At 53.6% G+C, this 18,553-nt stretch overlaps 2 protein-coding genes across 5 annotated transcripts in view; one reads left to right on the top strand and one right to left on the bottom strand.

Moving 5' to 3' along the window:
• Nucleotides 1-4,329, top strand: part of NOS2 (nitric oxide synthase 2) — a 38,691-nt gene extending 34,362 nt beyond the window's left edge. The window contains 5 exon segments of the mRNA XM_012809734.2: nt 440-527; nt 946-1,067; nt 1,518-1,666; nt 2,625-2,819; nt 4,210-4,329. Of these exon segments, the coding sequence (XP_012665188.1) occupies nt 440-527; nt 946-1,067; nt 1,518-1,666; nt 2,625-2,819; nt 4,210-4,317 (662 nt within the window). The 3' untranslated portion in view covers nt 4,318-4,329.
• Nucleotides 4,330-6,122: 1,793 nt separating this feature from the next.
• LGALS9 (galectin 9) overlaps nt 6,123-18,553 on the bottom strand; it is a 19,515-nt gene continuing 7,084 nt past the window's right edge. Inside the window, exons 2-12 of one of the 4 annotated variants that reach the window (XM_023517500.1) lie at nt 17,031-17,122; nt 15,631-15,832; nt 13,469-13,579; nt 12,464-12,559; nt 10,868-10,903; nt 10,265-10,315; nt 9,606-9,647; nt 8,750-8,838; nt 8,425-8,587; nt 6,702-6,881; nt 6,123-6,236 (exon numbers count right to left, since the gene is read on the bottom strand). In XM_023517500.1, coding sequence (XP_023373268.1) covers nt 6,735-6,881; nt 8,425-8,587; nt 8,750-8,838; nt 9,606-9,647; nt 10,265-10,315; nt 10,868-10,903; nt 12,464-12,559; nt 13,469-13,579; nt 15,631-15,832; nt 17,031-17,122 — 1,029 coding nt within the window. In that variant the 3' untranslated portion in view covers nt 6,123-6,236; nt 6,702-6,734. The remainder of the gene's footprint in view (nt 6,237-6,701; nt 6,882-8,424; nt 8,588-8,749; nt 8,839-9,605; nt 9,648-10,264; nt 10,316-10,867; nt 10,904-12,463; nt 12,560-13,468; nt 13,580-15,630; nt 15,833-17,030; nt 17,123-18,553) is intronic. The other 3 variants (XM_023517498.1, XM_023517497.1, XM_023517499.1) reach the window with 3 other exon arrangements.

Genomic DNA, 18,553 nt, shown 5'->3' on the forward strand with positions numbered 1-18,553 from the left:
TCAGGGACCAGCAAGAGCTACACTCAGGGGGATACACAGAAGAAGCCTCCCCGAGGGGTCACCTCATGCTGCTGTCAGCAGCAGTGGTGGGTTGAGAGGGCCCTTGGAGAAATGTTTTTGGAAGGAGCAGTCAGGAACACTGAGCTGTCCAGCTGATCGTGCCCCCATGCTAGTGACCTACAAGTTACTTTCCCTCTCTGGGACTCAGTTTCTGCATCAGCCAAAGGAACAACTGGCAGCCTCTCAGCCCCTTTCAGTCTCTCCTGCTGTGGGCTCATAAAGCCTGGATCTCAGAACCATGAGGAAAAACAGCCTCTCGTGAACCCCTGAGCGTGCCTGAGCCAGCAGTCTGTGGAGGCGCATAGCATGGGCAGAGCAGCTGGACACGTCATGTGTGGGCAGTGGGGGCCCATTGGTCAGGTCTGTGCTTTCATTGCAGGTGGCCAGGGTCCCCTGCACCACGGTGTCTGCAGCACATGGCTCAGCAGCCTGAAGCCCCAAGACCCAGTGCCCTGCTTTGTGCGAAGGTAAACACCACTTCCGCTCTGTCCCTTGTGGGACCACTGACCCCAGGAGTTCTGGGATGCAAGGGAGGGATTTGGTGCCACCTGGGCCCACTGGCCCATAAAGAAGGCCTTGGGATCACAGTGGAGTTCCCATTCCATCCCCTGCCGTAGAGTGTGGCTGAGTTGTTAGCAGGGGTAGCAGTTGACAGCAGTGCCGGTGGGGTCCAGAGTACAATGAGCTCAGCCCTTTTCCAAAAGGACCCCAGGAGGAAGGGACAGTGTCTCTGGACAGGGGAGATGAAGCAGCCTGCATGCCTGGGGAGATGCAAGATGAGCTGCTGGTCCCCCCCAACCCCCTGCCAGCTCCTCAGTCCCCGTTCTATACCTGTGTCTGGCCCAGGGTGTCTGAGGGCTGGGCCTTTCTCTTCTGTCCCTTCAGTGTCAGTGGCTTCCATCTCCCTGAGGACCCCTCCCTACCTTGCATCCTCATCGGGCCTGGCACAGGCATCGCCCCCTTCCGCAGTTTTTGGCTGCAGCGGCTCCATGACTCCAAGCAGAAAGGTATGGGTTGCAGGGTCCCGGGGGCATAGGGGCCAGGTGGGCAGTGCCTGTCTAGGGGTAGAACTGCAGCTCCACAAGCGTTTCTGGGGTCTCTGCTGAGGGAAGGCCTCGCACACTGGCCTCAGCCTGTGTGAGCCTCTGTGGAGGTAGAATAGCTGTCTTCCTGAATCTCCCACATTGCACCCTGGGCGCCTTCTCTGAGCAATGGGGAAATGGAAAAGTCACAGCCTTTGATCTCTGTTGGACTGATGAAATCCTGCATCTGCACTTGCATGTGTGTCACTGTGGATGAGTGACCCGAATGTCCCTGGACTCAGTTTTCTCATCTGTAAAATGGGGATAATGCTAGATATTAAGCAGGATGCTTGCAGGAATGAAATGAAATTGAAGTTGGGCCACGGGCGCCCTCTGGTGGCCACTATAGGAACTCCCATCTTCTATGTCCTGCAGGGATTCAGGGTGGCCGCATGACCCTGGTGTTCGGGTGCCGCCGCCCAGATGAGGACCATCTGTATCAGGAGGAGATGCTGGAGATGGCCCAGAAGGGGGTGCTGCATGAGGTGCACACAGCCTATTCTCGCCTGCCTGGCAAGTCCAAGGTAAATGTGGCCTCACAGCAGGTGGCTAAGCACAGGCCACAATTTGTGCCCTGTGTCCCCACAAATTCCTCACATCTCCAAGTCTTCAGCTTCTCAGCTCTAAAGTGGGACCATTATACAACTATCAGAGTGAAGCTGTGAAGCTCATATATACTTCCTCTCTTCTAGCAGAGAAGAAGTTTGGGACTAATCTAGGGTCCCCCTACAGATTAAGCCCCAGCGTCCAGCCTACTGAAGGTCCCCATCAGGCCCCCTGTGTTATCTGAGTGCCCCAGGAGTGGTGGTCCAGGCTAGCTCTGCACGGGCCCAGCGAGGCTGGTGGGCACCTACTGCTCCCACCACAGCCCTCAGATGGGCTCTGCTACCCCAGGGACACTGCCTCATGAGCCTGGGGTGTCAGAATAGACTGTCAGCCCTCCCAAACTTGTCTTCTCAGGGCTCCTCTCAGGCCCAGTGCTCTGAGCCAGTGCTGGGGCTCCTGGGTATTTTGTGTGGGGCAAGAGCAGACAGTCCTCAATGGACTCCTGCACCTTCTGTCTGACTGGGGAGCCTGGGATGTCTGCTTCTGCCTGGAATTATAGCAGGGACTTGAGGGACAGTTGGCATTGGGAAGCTCCCTTGTCTGGGGTGTAGTAGGCAAGCCCAAGTTTGCTTGATCCCTCACAGAAGCACGGTGACATCAGAGACAATTTGGGAGCCCCACTGGGCAGTCAACCCCTCAAGGGCAGAACTGTGTCCCACATTCATTTCTCTAGTCCCCACTCAGCCCCCAGGGCATCTGTGTACCTCTTGGATCTGAGCCTGGATACAAAAGTCCTGCGTCCTGTGCAAGGTGCTGGTTGAGAGAGGCCCACTCTATAGACTCAATGTCCCCTGCCTGTCTCCTGGGTCAGCAAGCCTGCCCCCAGGCCTCACTCCCAGCAGCCCAGGCTGAACCCACCATTCCATCTGCTGTCAGGTCTACGTTCAGGACATCCTGCGGCAGCAGCTGGCCAGCGAGGTACTGCGCGTGCTCCACGAGGAGCCGGGCCACCTCTACATCTGCGGGGATGTGCGCATGGCCCGGGATGTGGCCCACACTCTGAGGCAGCTGGTGGCTGCCAAGCTGAGCCTGAACGAGGAACAGGTGGAGGACTATTTCTTCCAGCTCAAGGTGCGACCCCTGGTGGGAGGGTTGAGGTGCAGGCTAAGGTCAGGCCCAGGACAGTCCTGGACCCCAGCAGAATCCCAGAGGTGGCTGAGGTCTGAGCTGCGTGGGCTGGTAGGAGGCCTCACTGTGCATCCTGGTCTGGGTGCCAGCTGGCTTGGGCAAGTCAGGGAAACCTGTCCGTTTTTCCTTCTATGGATGGAAGCAGGAGAGTCAACTTGGCCTCTCTTCAGACCCCCCTTTCAGAAAGTATCTGTGTAGCTGAGGTAGGGCTGTGAACACTGGGGACTGATGGCTATCCCCCCTCAGCCTCCTGTGAACTTCACACTTGCCACCTACACCCAGGTTGGTGTCTGCTCACCCTCATCCTCACCTGTAGGAAGGGCTCACATTTTGATGACACTAGTAATGACATTTACCAAGGGATTATCCTGGGCCAGGTGCTTGTCAAGGATTTTCATGTGGCGTTTCAGTCCTCACAAAGACTTTTTGAGGGAGGTACTATTATCACCCCCATTTTATAGAGGGAAGGGGGTCTTTGGCAGTGAATGTGAGAGGCCAGAGTTCAGTCTGCCTCTCTCTGTTTCAGACCCTTTATTAAGCACCTACTGTGTGTTGAGAATAGAGCAGTAAAAGAACAGGCAAAAATTCCTGCCTGTGTAGAGTTTATATTTTCCTGGGGCTGACGAAACCACACAAGAAAAAGGGCTAGTGCTTTGGAGAGAAAAAAAAAAAATGTGGCAGGGAAGCAAGCCAGGGAGAGTTGGGAGGTGAAATTTTAAATAAGGGTGGTCAGGGAAGGTGTCACTTGCAGGTGACATTGAGAAAAGACTTGTAGGAGAAAGGGGAGCCCTGTGGATATTGAAGAAAACAGAGATCTGGGCATATCTGGAGGGAGCAGCAGGTACCCTGGCTGTGGGGTGGGAGTTAGTCTGATGTGTTTGAAGAACAAGGAGATAACAGGTAATCCCCAAAATGAGTTCATCGGGTCCATAGATAGTTGGCATGAAAAGGGTTCCAAGGGCAGATGGCTTGGAACATATTCTATTCAGCAAAGGCAAACCCGTTGCTTTTCTACAAGAATTCTCAGAGCCATGTCATGCTACTGTGTATCGTGACACTTCAAGACCAGGAGAAAAGAAAGTACTAGCATTTCAGCTAGCCATCCCTAAAGCTTGGGCGCATGTTCAGGTGGTCCACAGCAGAGCAGGTGCTGATAGGGGTTAAAGAGTCTAAATCAAATGCCAGCATCATCTAAGCATGACGATTGGGAGGACAAATGGCTTGTGAATGTCCACGTGCTAGGGAAGCTAGGGCAGCCCCCGGGGCTTATCCTATGATGTCTGAGGCTCTGGACCAGCACAGCTGACACATTGGTCTCTGTTTTCCCTTAAAGAACCAGAAGCGCTATCATGAGGACATCTTTGGTGCTGTATTTTCCTATGAGGTGAAAAAGGACAGGGCAGCAGAGCAGCCCAGAGACGTGGAGTTCTCAGTGCTCTGACAGCCCACAGGACAAGTGACAGCTACTGACGTAGAGTGGACTCTGGGTTATCTGAGGTCACAAGGCCTGGGGAGATGGAGGAAGTGATACCCGAAGCCTCACCTCTTCCACCCCAAGCCCTTTACTTGATCTGCTACCAGGTAGTATCCTGGATGAATTAGAGCCTCCTTTCCAGAGCTGGAGCCTCCCTGGTCCCTTGGAGACTAACACTGCAGCATCAGGCCTGGCAAGTGGTTAAGAGAGAGATGGGAACTTCTGCTGATCGCACCTCTCCGAGTGACCACCAGGAGGCGCTTTCGCGCCACCCTGTATTTAACCCACCCCCACCCTGTGTACAGTTATTTATGCCTCTGTATTTAAATAAACAAACACCCCAGTGTGCTTCCACGGGCCCCTCAGCCTTCCCTTGATGTTGATATTTATAAGAAATACATTTTATTTTAATCGCACTGTACGTGTGTGTGTGTTTTATAGGCAAAGCAGCCCTCAGTTATACCAAGTGGGCTGGTGGAACTCTCTGCCACAGATGGAGTATTGTGCTTGTCCTAAAGCCTGTGCCAGGGACGAGGGGCTCAGTCCACCCCTCCGAAATTGCCTCACATGCGATATGTATGCACAGGTGGGATTCGGGGCATGAGGCCAGTTCTCTAGTGAAGGTCTTAACCACGGCCCTGTCCTGTCTTTTGCTCTGGGGCCACTTGATTCATGAGAGTTTGCCCAGGGGGGATTTGGCACCCGGGAAGAGCAGGCATGGGGAGGACGTGGTGAGTGTAGCACATGTCCCCTTTGCCCCTGAGGCTGGTTTAAAGCCAGCCAGTCCTGAGGAACTGAACCATGTTCTGGTCAGAACCAAGGACGGAGCTCAGCTGGGGGCAAGTGGAGGTCCCTCCCACGTCATTGCCTTCCTCATCTACTTCTCTCCTCTGCCCCCCTCCCTTCCCACTTCTAGCCCCTAAGTATGCAGACAGACAGGAAGGAGGCGGGAGAAAGGGGCTACTAATCCAGAAAAGCACTATGCCCTGACCATGAGCCAGTGACGCATCTGAACCACGTGGCCAAGTTTGCTTACCTAAACCAGGGCCTCTCACATTAGGGCCTCTAATGTGACCCCGAATCAACCCAGATCTTGTTAAAATACAGACTCTGACTTAACAGGTCCGGGGCAGGAGAGGCTGCATTTGTAACAAGCTCCCAAGTGACACTGACATGGCTAAGCTGAGAACTGCACCTTGAGCTCTGCCCTGGTTTCCGAGGGACCAGATTCTTGCAGGAGTCAGCAGGATGTGTTGGTATCACGTGGGCATGGAGCTGGGCTCCCCTGCACTGGCCCTGTGGCCGGCAGAACCTCATGCACCCCATGCCTCTTTTCCTGCATACTGCCTAAGCCCTAGTGCTGGGAAACCCAGGACAGAGCAGCACAACCCTCCTCACAACCTGACCTGGCTTTGGATCGGCGGCTCCTGGCCCTACCTGCCACCTCCCCCACTGGGACGCAGGACTCTGATGAGTTGGCCCTGGCACCTGGCTTCCTGGTCCTGCATGGCCTCGTGGGCTCTGTCCCAGCCCTTCTCCCTTCTCAGAAGCAATGGGCTCTCTGCTGGGTTCACCCTGGTTACTAACCTTCATATGTCAGGGACTCCTGCCCACGTGGTCTGGGCCCCAACCTTTCTCCAGCACCCTTCTAGGAGATGTGAAGGACCCACTGGGAGTAGGTGTGCATGTCTGCAGCCTCTGCCCATGCTGTCTGCTCCCACTCCCCTCAGCAGCACCCCGGATCCCAGAGACTCCACACTTTCTCCAAAGAATTTAATAAACCACAGCCACCTTTATTTGAAGAACACCAGGAAAGAAGAGCGCCCCCTAGGAGAAAGTTCTGGTCAGCTGGTAGAGGCCAGTGGGATGGTGTCAGGGTAGCTTTCCTGTAGGGGTGAATTGGTACAAGGTGAGAGAGTGAGGTTAAAGGTCAGGGGAAGGGGAGGAACTGAGGAGGTCACCTCCCACCAGGAGTGATAGCTGGTGGCTTGGGACTGGGGAGGAATTGTATGGGGGACAGGCAAATAGCTCATAACAGATGGATTGTGGAACTGGGCCAGGGGCTTAGGAAGGCTCAGGACCCTCCCTCTGCTGAGGGGACTGACCTGGAGCTGTATCTGCATTGCCCCCTCCTTCCCACCCTTCTCCCTGGATGGCTGGATTGGGGCAGCCCAAGCCCCAGGCACTGCCCCAGCAGAGCGCAACTGTCCCAGCCAGCTGCCTTCTCCCCTCTAGGCTGGCTGCAGCCAGGAGGAGGGCCAGACATCTCAGGCCCTGGGCAGAGTGGACAGGCTGGGGCCTGGGGCCGGGAATGAGAGGTGGGCTGCTGGAGAGACTCAGGCACGACTCACCCCAGCCTCTGTCCTCAGGCTGAGGGAGCCCACCTATGTCTGCACGTGTGTCAGCTGCACGTCACCCGTCACTTGCAGGTGGTTGATGGCGGTCAGGTTATTCACACGGTGGTAGTAATCAAACTGGTGCTGACCATCCACAGACACCTTGAAGCAGTAGCCTTCACACATGATCCACACCTGGGCAGAGAGGCCCCACCATGTGCACAAAAAGTCCTTAAGCCCCAATGCCGCCTCGTGCCCCCTCCCTCCTTCCTCAAGCATTAAGAGGCCCCACACCTGTGTTCCAGCCCCACTGAGTGACCTGCTCTTCAGTGAACATACCCTGTGCACTCCACCCTCCAGTACTTTACCAAATGCTGTTCCTCTGTCTAGAATGCTGTTCCCTGCTCCCACCATGCATCCCACCCCAAACACTTTCCCTACTCCTGACCCCTTCTAGTCAGGTCAGCTGCCCTCTCAGGCCATGTTTCCCACCTCCAGTCTCACAGTCCAACTGGATCCCGAGTGCCACTTTTCTGCCCTGTACCCAGCACATGGCAATGCAGCCGCAGCCTCCTAACCAGTCTTTTCCACCCATGAGGCAGCTGGGGCACATGTGTTAGAACATCCTCATGCCCATGGCAATAGCTACTACTTCATCCCCCTGTGCATGTTACAGATACTATCTCATTGCATTCTCACGATGCTGTGAGAGCCTTATTATTATTTCTCTATTTTGTAGAGGAGGAAACTGAAGCACAGAGTGGTTAAGTCACTTGCCCATAGTCACACAGCTATCCATAAATTGTATATTGTTCCCTGGCTTGAAACACTCTCCTGGCTTTTCATTGTATTAAAATCAATCTCGAGGCAGTGCCTGTGGCTCAAAAGAGTAGGGCACCGGCCCCATATGCCGGAGGTGGTGAGTTCAAACCCAGCTCCAGCCAAAAACTGCAAAAAAAAAAAAAAATTCAATCTCCTTTACTAGGCCCAGGAAGCCCTACAGCAGTCATTTCAAATCCTGACTAAATACAGATACCCAGGTCCCTGCCTTACTGGCCAGGACTGGGCCCAGGCACTGACTTCTCCTTTGTGAGCTCTCTGGGTAGAGAATGCCAGCTCCATGCGACCCAGGCCTCCAGCCACACCCGGTACCTCTGTGGGCCTCACTCTTAGCCTGTAGGCCCTGGGCTCACTGTGCCCTGCACACTGGTGCCAGCTGCCCCTTCCCAGGCTCCTCCATCCCATTGTCCTGTTTCACCTTCCGCCGGCACCTGTCCTTATCTGCAGCCATCTGTTCCTGTCCTTGTTTCCTTGCTCCTTCCCCAGCTAAAGTGTGAATTCCTGGGGGGCAGGACCTTGTCTGTTTCCTTCAAGACGGCACCCCCAGCACATGGGGTGCTTCCTGGACAAAGTAGACCCCAGTGAAATGGTTGTTGAATGAATAAGTGAACAAATGAATGAGACCTCATTCTTGGGTCTGATTTGGCCCTTACTGGCTGGGTGACCACAGGCAAGTGATATGCACTTAGGAGTTGTTTCCTCATCTGTCAAAAGCAGAATCCACAGTCCTTCACGCAGGACAGTGATAGTAATGACGTGTTGGCCACTACCTCTTCTTCCAGGCCCTCACCCCAGAGGCGTCAGCTCCTATTCTATTCAAGGTACCCCCAGACCTCCTCTGCCCCTCTCCTTGTCCACACCTGTGAGCCCCTCTGAGCTCCAGGCTGTGGCTCCTTACCAAGAAGTACTGGCCTTGGATGAAGGGCATTTTCCCAGGCAAGCTTCGCTCCTCAGTCCCCCACCTGTTATTGATCTGGGTGTTGCGGACCACAGCGTTCTCATTGAAACGGGGGTTCAGGTGGAAGGCGATGTCATTCCCGGAGCGCAGGTCAATGCAGAACCTGAGGTGGGCAGCTCCATGGACCTTCTCTGCTCATCAGAGCCGCACAGGCCTGTCCCCCAGCTCCTCCCCCTCATCCCCAGCCTGCCCAGGGCCAGGGGTGTGGCCAGAATGACCTTGAAGTTCTCTCCCTTCCTAGAGTGCCCTGGAGTCCTTGGCTTACCTCTGTGCACCAGGCAGGACAATGCCGGATATGACGATGGACTTGGATGGGTAGAGCCCACCTGGGATGCTGGTGAAGAAAGGCATCGGCTGGCAGGGGGAGAGGACAGGTCAGCCAGGCAGCCAGAGCAGCCGCCACTGCACAGGGGATCTTTGTGCCAATCTCCATGAATTTGGACAGTCAGAGACAAGAAAGAACTCCACCATCTCTTTACTCGGTTCAGTAAATGCCAAAGGAAAACCTTCCAGTGATCCTCAGGTCAATGGGTGAGGAACTTTTTGCAAAGCACAAAAGGATTTGGGGGATGAAAGGGAAGGTCTTGTCGCTGTGCTCACATTGAAGTGACAGTTCTAAGGTTGAAAGCTCCTTTCAACAAGTTTTCTAATTTACACAAATGTTTTTAAGAATTTCAGCTTCCCAACCAGACGTGGCGGCTCACACCTATAATCCTAGCAATCTCAGAGGCCAAGACCAATGAATCCCTGGAGCTCAGGAGTTCAAGACTGGCCTGAGCAAGAACAAGACCTCATCTCTACTAAAAATAGAAAAACTAGCCAGGTATGGTGGTGTATGCCTTCGTCCCAGCTACTCAGGAGGCTGAGGCAAGGGGATTGCTTGAGCCCAGGAGTTTGAGGTTGCTGTGAGCTAAGATACCAGGGTTACTCTACACAGGGTGACAGAATGAAACTCTGTCTCAAAACAAACAAAACAAACAAACAAAAAACCAAAGAACTTCCAATTCCCAAAGGAGTGCTCTTAATTTGGCAAGGCCAGAAGGTCACCTCCAAGCTGCCCTTCACGTCCCACCCTGCCCGAGTCAATCAAAACCTGCACCCCTCCCTGAGAAACCACTTACGTAGCTTGGGTTTTGGTACACTGGAGGCGGGATGGCAGGATTCTGTTGAAAGAGAGCAGGAAATTCAGTGCGGAAGCACATGTGCGCACAGGCACATGCACACACCCCCCTGGCCATGGTAGAGGGGCTGCTCCAATGTGAGGCTTCAGCCTGTGGAGTCTCCCATCCACCTTCCTTCTCTTCTCAGCCTTCCTGGAACTGCCTGCTGTGTTCCCAGACCCCATCATGGTCCCCGCTCCACCCCCCTTCACAGGCAGCCTCACTCACTCCAGGTCCCCCATCCAATTTGGGCCATCAGGGGGACAAGAACTTAATCTGGTGACCAGTACTGGTGTCCTAGGAGCTTGTCCCCAGACGTAGGGCCAGCAACCTCATACCTGGGGCCACTGCACAGGCATCTCAGTAACAGAAAGACCAGTTTCCCTACTGATCTCTAGAGGACCTACCTCTTCAACCACTGGATAAATCCAGCCCATTCCATAATTGCCACTGTCCCAAGGATTTTAGCCACATATCTCTTGAGCTGGGGTCCCACCCCCATATGTCCCACTCCCCTTGAGAAACCTCCTTCCTTCACAACTCTAGGACTCTGGGGAATTCAGTTTTGGATGAAGAAGGATACTGTGAGGCTGTGAGCTGACCAGAATTTGTAGACTTACAGGAAACATCTGTCCAGGGGTGGTCTGCACAGTGTGGATGATGGTCTGAGTCTGGAAGGAGGAAACCAGGTCTCACCCAGCGCTCACCAGCGCCCAAACCACCACCTGCCACCAGAGGGCGCCGTGTAACATGCACTCTCTGAGGCTCCTTAACTTTGCACTGTAACCATCCAAAGGCCCCCACGCCGGCACAGGGAAAGTGTGGGTAGGGACGTTTCTTCTTTTAAGGGGCCGACAAAGGGACAACAGTTAGATGGTAGAAAAATATGGCTGCATTTGTGCTCTCTGGCCCATCTTTCTGCTCAGGGAAATTTCTCTCACATAGCCTCACTGTGAAGCAGAGAGCTGGAGCATGGGCCTTGGTCTTCTGTGGCTGCCCAGAGAGTAGCAAGGCAAACAAGTGGGAATTCAGATTGTTTCCCTTACACCAGGGCCTGCCAACCACCCCCACTGTCACCCACCCTCCAACATCACTGGGGCCAGGCAGTGGTTGAGAAGCCCAGCCTTGGCTGCCCGACCCCATGGGAGAAGCTCATTGCCTGCTCCGCCGCCTCCTGCTAACCCACAGAGAGACCCAACATGAAGAGAGAGCAAGAGACTTACAAAGGGGGCCTGGTTGGCAGTCCGCACGCCTGGGGGCTGGAAGGGATGAGAAGAATGGGAATAGTGGTTATCCTTGGCACCTCACGAGGGTGACAATGGCAGGACCCCGAGGCAGGTCTTGTGCTGAGAAACGCCCCTCCCCTCAACACCCTCACCTCCCTCTTGCTCCCCAGAAAGCCTCCTGAGCCTGGGACACCCAGGCTTTTACAGGGCTTGAGGCTGGGGTACCCCCATTAGCTGCTCCTGACAAGAGAAGGTTGGGTCTCATGGAGACCACATTGCTTTCCTTAGTGTCCAGGGAAGAGATGGGACATGTGGCCTTGGTCTTAGTGCCCAGAGCCAAGACATTACATCCAATGCCACAGTTCATCCATAAAATGAAGACTAGCATATTCTGAAGGCTTATTATCAACCAAGCTCTAGGCTCTAGTGCTTTCCGGTAAGGGCAGCACCCCGACTCCTGTTTCCTGGGGAAGCAATGGAGTTCGGAGCACCTGAGCTCGCCCAGGTAGAAGGGACAAAATCCAAAACGTTACTCAGTTCTTTCTTGTTGTATCCTTCATCCCTCCAACCTCCCCAGGGCCAGGGCCAGGGCCAGAGCCAACATGGGGCTGCCCGGCAGTTTCCCTGGAATTCAACCTGCTTTGAAGCCAGTGTGACAGGAGGCAGGTGTCTGTCTGCACCATGATGGGCCACAGGAAGGCTGTGTAGAGAAAGCATCCCCAACTCCACTGAGTGAATGGCTAAAGGAAGGCTGCACGCCTTCTTGTCCTGGACCCTGTCCCACCTGACCAATTATTCCTGCCTGGGAATGCGATGGTGTCCCATTCTACCAGTGACATCATACATTCCTTCACTGAGTCCCTACTGAGTGCCAGGCACTGTGCAGATGAACAAGCCACAATCCTGGCCCTCTGGGGGTCATGGGCATAGGGGAGATGGGAGTGGAGTGACGAGGACAGACACACAAATGGGGTTACAGTGACATGTGGTGACTGGCACAGCACAGACATGTGCAAAGCACATGGGGACACAAAGGGGGAACATCCAACAATCTCCCGGGCAGGGAAGCTCCCTACAGAAGCACCATTTAAGCAGAGCACTGGAGGGCAATTAGGAGTTTGCTGGGGTGAGGCTGGCAAAGGGAGTTTTCGGCACTGAGGTCAGCAGGTGCAAAAGTGTGGTCAGCCGAGAGGGCAGGGAGTGAGCAGCGGAGGCTGCGTGAGCTTCGTGGGCTAGGGGTGAAGCTGGCAGGTGGATGAGGCTGCATATCTTCCTGGGGAGTCTGGGCTTTGTTTAGAAAGCTTTGGGGCTTTTAAACAGGGAGGGGATATGATCAGATTTGCTGTAAGATCACTGTGGCAGGAAGTGAGTGGAAGGGGCATCGGACCACTGTCATCGTGGTGAGGAATCACAATGGCCAGACCAAAGCTGTGGTTTCAGGGCCAGGGGGACATCAGAAGGGGGAGAGGAGAATCCAGGATGACTCCCAGGCCCCAGCTCTGGGCACCTGGTGGATGGACACAGAGAACTCTCTGGTGACCAAGATGGGCCTGCTAACTGCTCAGCCTCCCGGGTTCTTTGTGTTTAACTCACTTTCGGTTTGCGCCCCTTGAACTTGGGTGGGAAATGGACAGGCTGGGAGGACTGCACCCTGGAGCAGGCAGACTGGTCAGGGGCCACATGGGTGTTCTGTTAAAACAAAAGGTACCAGTGGGTGAAGAGAAGCATTCCTGGAGCTGCAGAAGAGTGGTGAGCAGGGCCGGGGGAGAGAGAGCGCAGGCCGGCCGGCAGGGGGTGAGCAGCCCGAGGGAAAGGACCAGGCAGGTGAGGGGCAGCAGGTAGGCAGTGTCCCTCCTGCCTCCTCACCCTTCCCACCTGCAGAGAGTCGGAGACAGAGGGAGTGGGAGGGGTGAGAACCTACTGTGTGCTCCACTCATCCCAGGAGCTCACTCAATGGCCAAGTACTTGGTACTGCCTGATGCCCTGCGGGCATGTGGGCCCAAACACACCCTACCCAGCTTTCCCCTGATATCGCCTGACCTTTTAGATGTTGGCAACACATCCAACATTTTCAAAACACAGAGAGGGTCAAACAAACCCTGGTTGGGACCCATGGGGGCTGCACTTGTATCATCTCATCGAACCATACAGCCACTTATGGGGAGTCAGTAAAGATGCTCCTCCCACAGATGGGGTGTGGAGGCAGGGAGAGAAGGAGTCCCGCATGGATGTTCCCACAGACCATCAGAGTGGCAGAGCTGGGAGTTTGAACTGTTTTCTGTTTGGGTCCTGAGCTTGGGCTCCTTCTGGACCTACATGGCCTCCTAACCAGGGTGGAAATGAAGAGGGACAGTGAAAGATGCGGCCCAGGAGTCTGGGAGAGACCGAGGGAAGTGCTCTGGACAGAGACAGAGACACAGAGGAGCACAGAATGACAAGCACAAGGGGCAGGCAGACACCAGGACAGGGAACCAACGGTGTGGCCCTAAAGTCATCTGGACAGGAGATCGGCTGGTGCCTTGGGCACACCCAACAGGGCCTAGGCACAGCTAGACTGGGCCCTCCACCCCAGCCCCCGGGCCAGGTGGACGATCTGACCTGGAAGCTGATGTAGGACAGCTGCACAGCGCCGCTGACAGAGATGTTGTCCACGAGGTGGAAGGGCACCCGGTGTGAGTACTGCACAAAGAAGCTCCCGTTCACCGTCACCTGCCGGAGGAGGAGAGTGCGCGTTCCAGGAAGGAGTCCCAGGGCAGGGCCGGAGAGCACACCTGAGTCCCGGCCTCCCATCTGTCCTCAACCTGGGGACATCAGACATCAGTGCTGTGCCAGTTACCAGAACACGTGTGTGATCCAAAGTGCGTCAACCCAAATCTCTCCTTGGCTCTAGTTGTCGGCTTTTAGTTCTTAAGGTTGCTTGATGCAGTAGGTTTTTCTTTCTAATCATAGTTCACCTCAGGCATTATTTAAATATGCATAAAAAAGCTCGGGAGGACCAGAGGAGAGGTCACTTAGGGGCACACTGAGTGGAGGAGAATGCCCATGTCTTAGACAAGCAAAGATACGAACATAGAGACGCTCCTTGGCTAGCAAAGGCAGCTTGCAATGGGCTTAAAAAACTACACCGTTAAGGGCAGCGCCTGTGGCTGTAGGACGCCAGCCCCACCCGTATACAAGAAGTGGCAAGTTCAAGCCCAGCCCTGGCCAAAAACAAAAACAAAAACAAAAACTAAACCGTTAATAGAACCCGTGTTAAAGACTGGAACAACATTGCTGAAAAATAGTTGTGAGATGGGTGCCAGCTGCCCCATAAGATGGATGCCACGGCCTCACAACGGCCTCACACCACCCCCTGGGTAGCAGGAAGGGGAAAAGAGGTAAATGAAATGATGCCAAGTACCATCACTCTCAGATGGGTCAGATCGGGCCAGAACTGAACAGGATAAAACTAATGAGCCGAGTGCTGTCACGATGAGAGGTAACAAGCTAAGCGCTGTGACAAATTGTTTTACTTATTCACTAATTGCCGCTCTGCTTGATGTGTTGCCAGATCCGCTTTATGGGACTTTATGTTACCTATCTGCTCATCTGCTAAAATTGCAAGGTTCCCTAAAAGGGACCTAAAGGGGGTCATCATGACCCCGTGCTTGCTTTTTGCTTCTTTTGCCAATTTTCTTTTCGCTTCTAATTACCCAACTTTCAGCCCACCTGTTTGGCCCTTTGCCAACTCTCAGACTAGGAAAACCCCAAACTTCAGACCCCTCAATGCTCTCTCACTTAATCTGCTTTAGACTTTGCTGAGTCAGCCCCACGGTTAATGAAGACTCCTTTTTGATCTTCTAATTTGAGTCGGCGGTCCTTATCTCACCCCATAACAGTTGTTACCATGAACCTGGAGGGGAGGCATGGCTGCAGCAGGGGAAGGGAATTAACTTGAACCCTAAAGACACACTTGACCATGGTGGTGCCCGTAACTCAGTGGGTAGGGTGTTGGTCACATGTACTGAGGCTGGCCAGTTTGAACCCAGCCAGAGCCAGCTAAACGACAATGACAACTGCAACAAAAAAAAATAGCCGGGTGGTGTGGCAGATGCCTGCAGTCCCAGCTACTTGGGAGGCTGAGGCAAGAGAATCATGGCTTAAGTCAAGAGTTGGAGCTTGCTGTGAGCTGTGACACCATGGCACTCTACTGAGGATGACATAGTGAAACTCTATCTCAAAAAAACAAAAAACCAAAAAAACACACTTTACCAAAAAGCAACCTGCTCAGTTATCTAGTTCTTTTTCCTTTTGCGATAGAGTCTCAGTCTGTCATTGTGGGTAGAGTGCTGTGGCGTCATAGCTCACGGCAACCTCAAACCCTTGGGCTCAAGCAATCTCCTGGCCTCAGCCTCTCGAGTAGCTGGGAGTACAGGCACCTGCCACAATGCCTGGCTAGTTTTTTCTGTTATCAGTAGACACAGGGACTTGCTCAAGCAATCCACCTGCCTTGGCCTCCCAGAGTGCTTGGATTCCAGGTAACTTATCTAGTTCTTATTTTCAGAGGAAAAGAAGCAACCAGTGCACCTATAGATTCACAGAAAGGTGTGTGAAGAGACCACGCAGCTGTGGGTAACATCTGAAAGGAGATGGTCTTGTTATCTGTACAGTGGTGTTGCTGTGGCCAGGTCTTGATTAAGATGGTAATTTCAAGGCCCTTCCCCAAGCTTGGCAGAGCTAAGGGACAGGAAGCTGCAGGTGGAGAGGGGGTTCCTGCTCACCTTGAAATCTGAGGGCTGCACCAAGAAGCAAAGCTGAAAGGGCCTCCCCTTCTGGAAGGGCATTTGCATCCTCCTCTCCTCATTCCCCCAGCATCCCTTCTGCTTTGTGTTACAGACCACATACCCTCCATCTTCAAACCGAGGGTTGAAGTGCAAGGCGATGTCATTGTCACCAAAGCCAGTCTGCAAGTTCACAGCAAACCTAGGCCCAGGGAAAGCAAATAAATAGCCTTCCGTCTCATGGTTTATTGCCAGAAGAACAGGGTGCCTCTGACATTGGCCGGGAACCTGATGCCTTCCCAGCCCCTTCCCTTAGCAATCCCCCCCATGCTCAGGTCAATTCAACCAGCAAGCCCGCCCGTCACAGATGCTGGTTTGTCCACATCCCTTTTGTTCGCCTACTTTGGACCTAATATGTTTTTGTGCAATGATTGCATTTGCTTTGACGGCCTTATTTTCTTAAAAGAAATAGAAAATGGGTAAAGTGCCGGCCTTGGGAACAACAGGCATAAGTCCTAGAAACGAAGTACAGATTGGTAACGGAGATGGAAATTGCTAGACGGGCCCGGAAGAGAGAGCCTTTGGTGCCAAGTGGACACTTGGTGGAGGTGAGCACACACCTGAGTAATTGGGAAAGTGTGTGAAGGAGGCCCAGAAAGTCTCAAGGAGAAGACTGCTGGGGAATGGCCTGGGGGGGCTTGTGAGGGAGGGCTGAGATTCCCGACGGGGTCCACAGGCACTGCGTGGAACAGCAGGCCGCCACCGTGGACTCCCTAACCAAGCCGGGTAAGAGCTGCACATCTCTGTGCAACCTGCAGGCGCTCCTCGGCAGGGGTCCGTCAGGCCCCTCCAGCCCCTGCGAAGACTGAGCCCCTCCTTGTTCCCAGACAGCCCTCCCTGGTGGGAGGAGGGGTGTGGGAAACAGTGTGGACAAGACATCGGTATTTTGAATTCACTTAGTATTTTCCAGAAGAGCGAAACAGACCAAATCGGTCATTTTGACGGCAGCTTTAAATATTTCCACATCAGCAGAATGAAGCTTTCCAAGTAGACGAGAGCCCTTTATGGGGAACAAGGGACATTCTCTGTTTGCAATTCCGAGTCATAGCATACAAAGTTCAGGCCTGTCAACATAAATGTCTATCTCTGGCTTACCCCACGTTTCTCCTTAGATAGTGAGCTCCCTGGAGACCAGGATCCCTGTGAATCCCATTAGTCCTAGAGTCTATGTTAATGGTGTCCCTGGACGCGGGTGTGGAGCGGTGCCCTGTGCCAGGGTGGATGCATTCGGGCTCCCCTGAGCCAGACGGGTGAGGTTATTGTTTGAATTGACCTGAGCAGGGAGTGGATTGCTAAGGGACGGGGCTGGGGAGAAACAAAAGTGCCTTCCACATACACACCTGCTTGTACTGGTGTTAAGAACAGAGCCATTCACAGTGATCTGAAGTCCAACCTGGAGACCTCCCTGGATTATCCCAGAAAAGGGGACAACCTGCAGGGAGAAGGTGTAAGGGCATTAGTCAGGGGACCACCATCCTCCTGTTTATCCCCACAGCACTTGCCAGTGGCTGGCTTATATATGACAAGGTACCCAGCTCTACGAACAAATTCCAGTGACTGCTACCCGTTTTTCAAATAATCTTCTCCATTAACAACTACTTGACCTTTCTGAATTGTTTCCCAGAAGTGGTAGAGTTTCTGTAAGACAGGGAGTTGAGATTCCAAAGGCCCCTGGGCAGATTTCCTGCCGCGGAAACTCACCATCTCTCTCTAACTTGCAGCTATGCCCGTAGCCCCCTTGTTAATTTCAAGACAACCTGCCAAAGTGCCTTTTGCTAATTTCCCCTCTTTCAAAAGGCCCAACTCTTCTTTAGTCAGGGAGAGGGTTTGAGACTGTTTTTCCTGATCTCCTGACCACAGCCCTCATGATCTCTGCACTGGGAGGGCCTGTGCCTAGGCTGAAACTCCTTCATGGCTTCGGTACAAGGTTATTGTTCTGGGGCTGGGGGTGCAGCTCTGACCAGGACAGGTGGAGTCTCAGGCTCATAGATCTTAGGGTCCTGTGTGAAGGCAGACACAAATCCAATTAGTTACTTAGATATTCTAAGCTTGCGGTAAGGGCCTGAGAGGATGTGATAGGGAGCTGACTTCACTTAAAAGTGCGAGAGGAAGTGAAAGCTGGGTTGAGGAAAGCACCAGGAGGATGGCCTCCAGACAGGAAAGTAGCATGGACATAGCCTGAGATGGGGAACAACTGGGGTGTCGATGGGGGTTGCTGCACCCCAAGCCAAGCTCCCGGCAGATGCCCCAGAACCCGGGATGGCTACCTGGTAGCCCAAGGGACAAAACAGATCCACCAAGGGTCTGGAAGCTTAATCTTCCACTCACCTGACAGGGCCAAGTAGAAGCCATCTCCCCTCACCACCATCTCCATATAACAATGGCCACCGTGACCTTTACCCTCCTGGCCACTTCCAGTACAGCCTCTTCCCAATGCCTTCTGCAACCCCGGGTAAGTCCCCCTATCCACTCCTGCTCCTGGAGTCCCCATTCCTTCCCTCGGGCCTTCAACAGCCTCTGAAGCCCTGGTGTGGGATCTCTACCCATTTAGGCCCTTCTGGCAACCACTTTGTCCAATCCTCTTTGGAGTCTGGGCAGACTCTAGGCTTGAATACTAGTTCTACAGTGAGTGGCCTTGTGAACCTTGTTTAACCTCTTTTTGCCTCGGTTTCCTCGTCTCTCAAATAGGAAAAAATCCCACACTGTGTAAGATTATTTTGATGCTTTGGTGAGAAAATGCTATGGTAAAAAACACTGGCACATAGTAGGTGCCTCTCCAGTGACCCCTACGTTGGTCTCTCTGAGAAAGTCCCAGATTGGTACTACTCCACTTTTAGAGCTTACTTTTTTTTTTTTTTTTTTT

Source organism: Otolemur garnettii, unplaced genomic scaffold (genome assembly GCF_000181295.1).
Source record: "Otolemur garnettii isolate 467f Iridium unplaced genomic scaffold, OtoGar3 scaffold00112, whole genome shotgun sequence".
Lineage (NCBI taxonomy): Eukaryota > Metazoa > Chordata > Mammalia > Primates > Galagidae > Otolemur > Otolemur garnettii.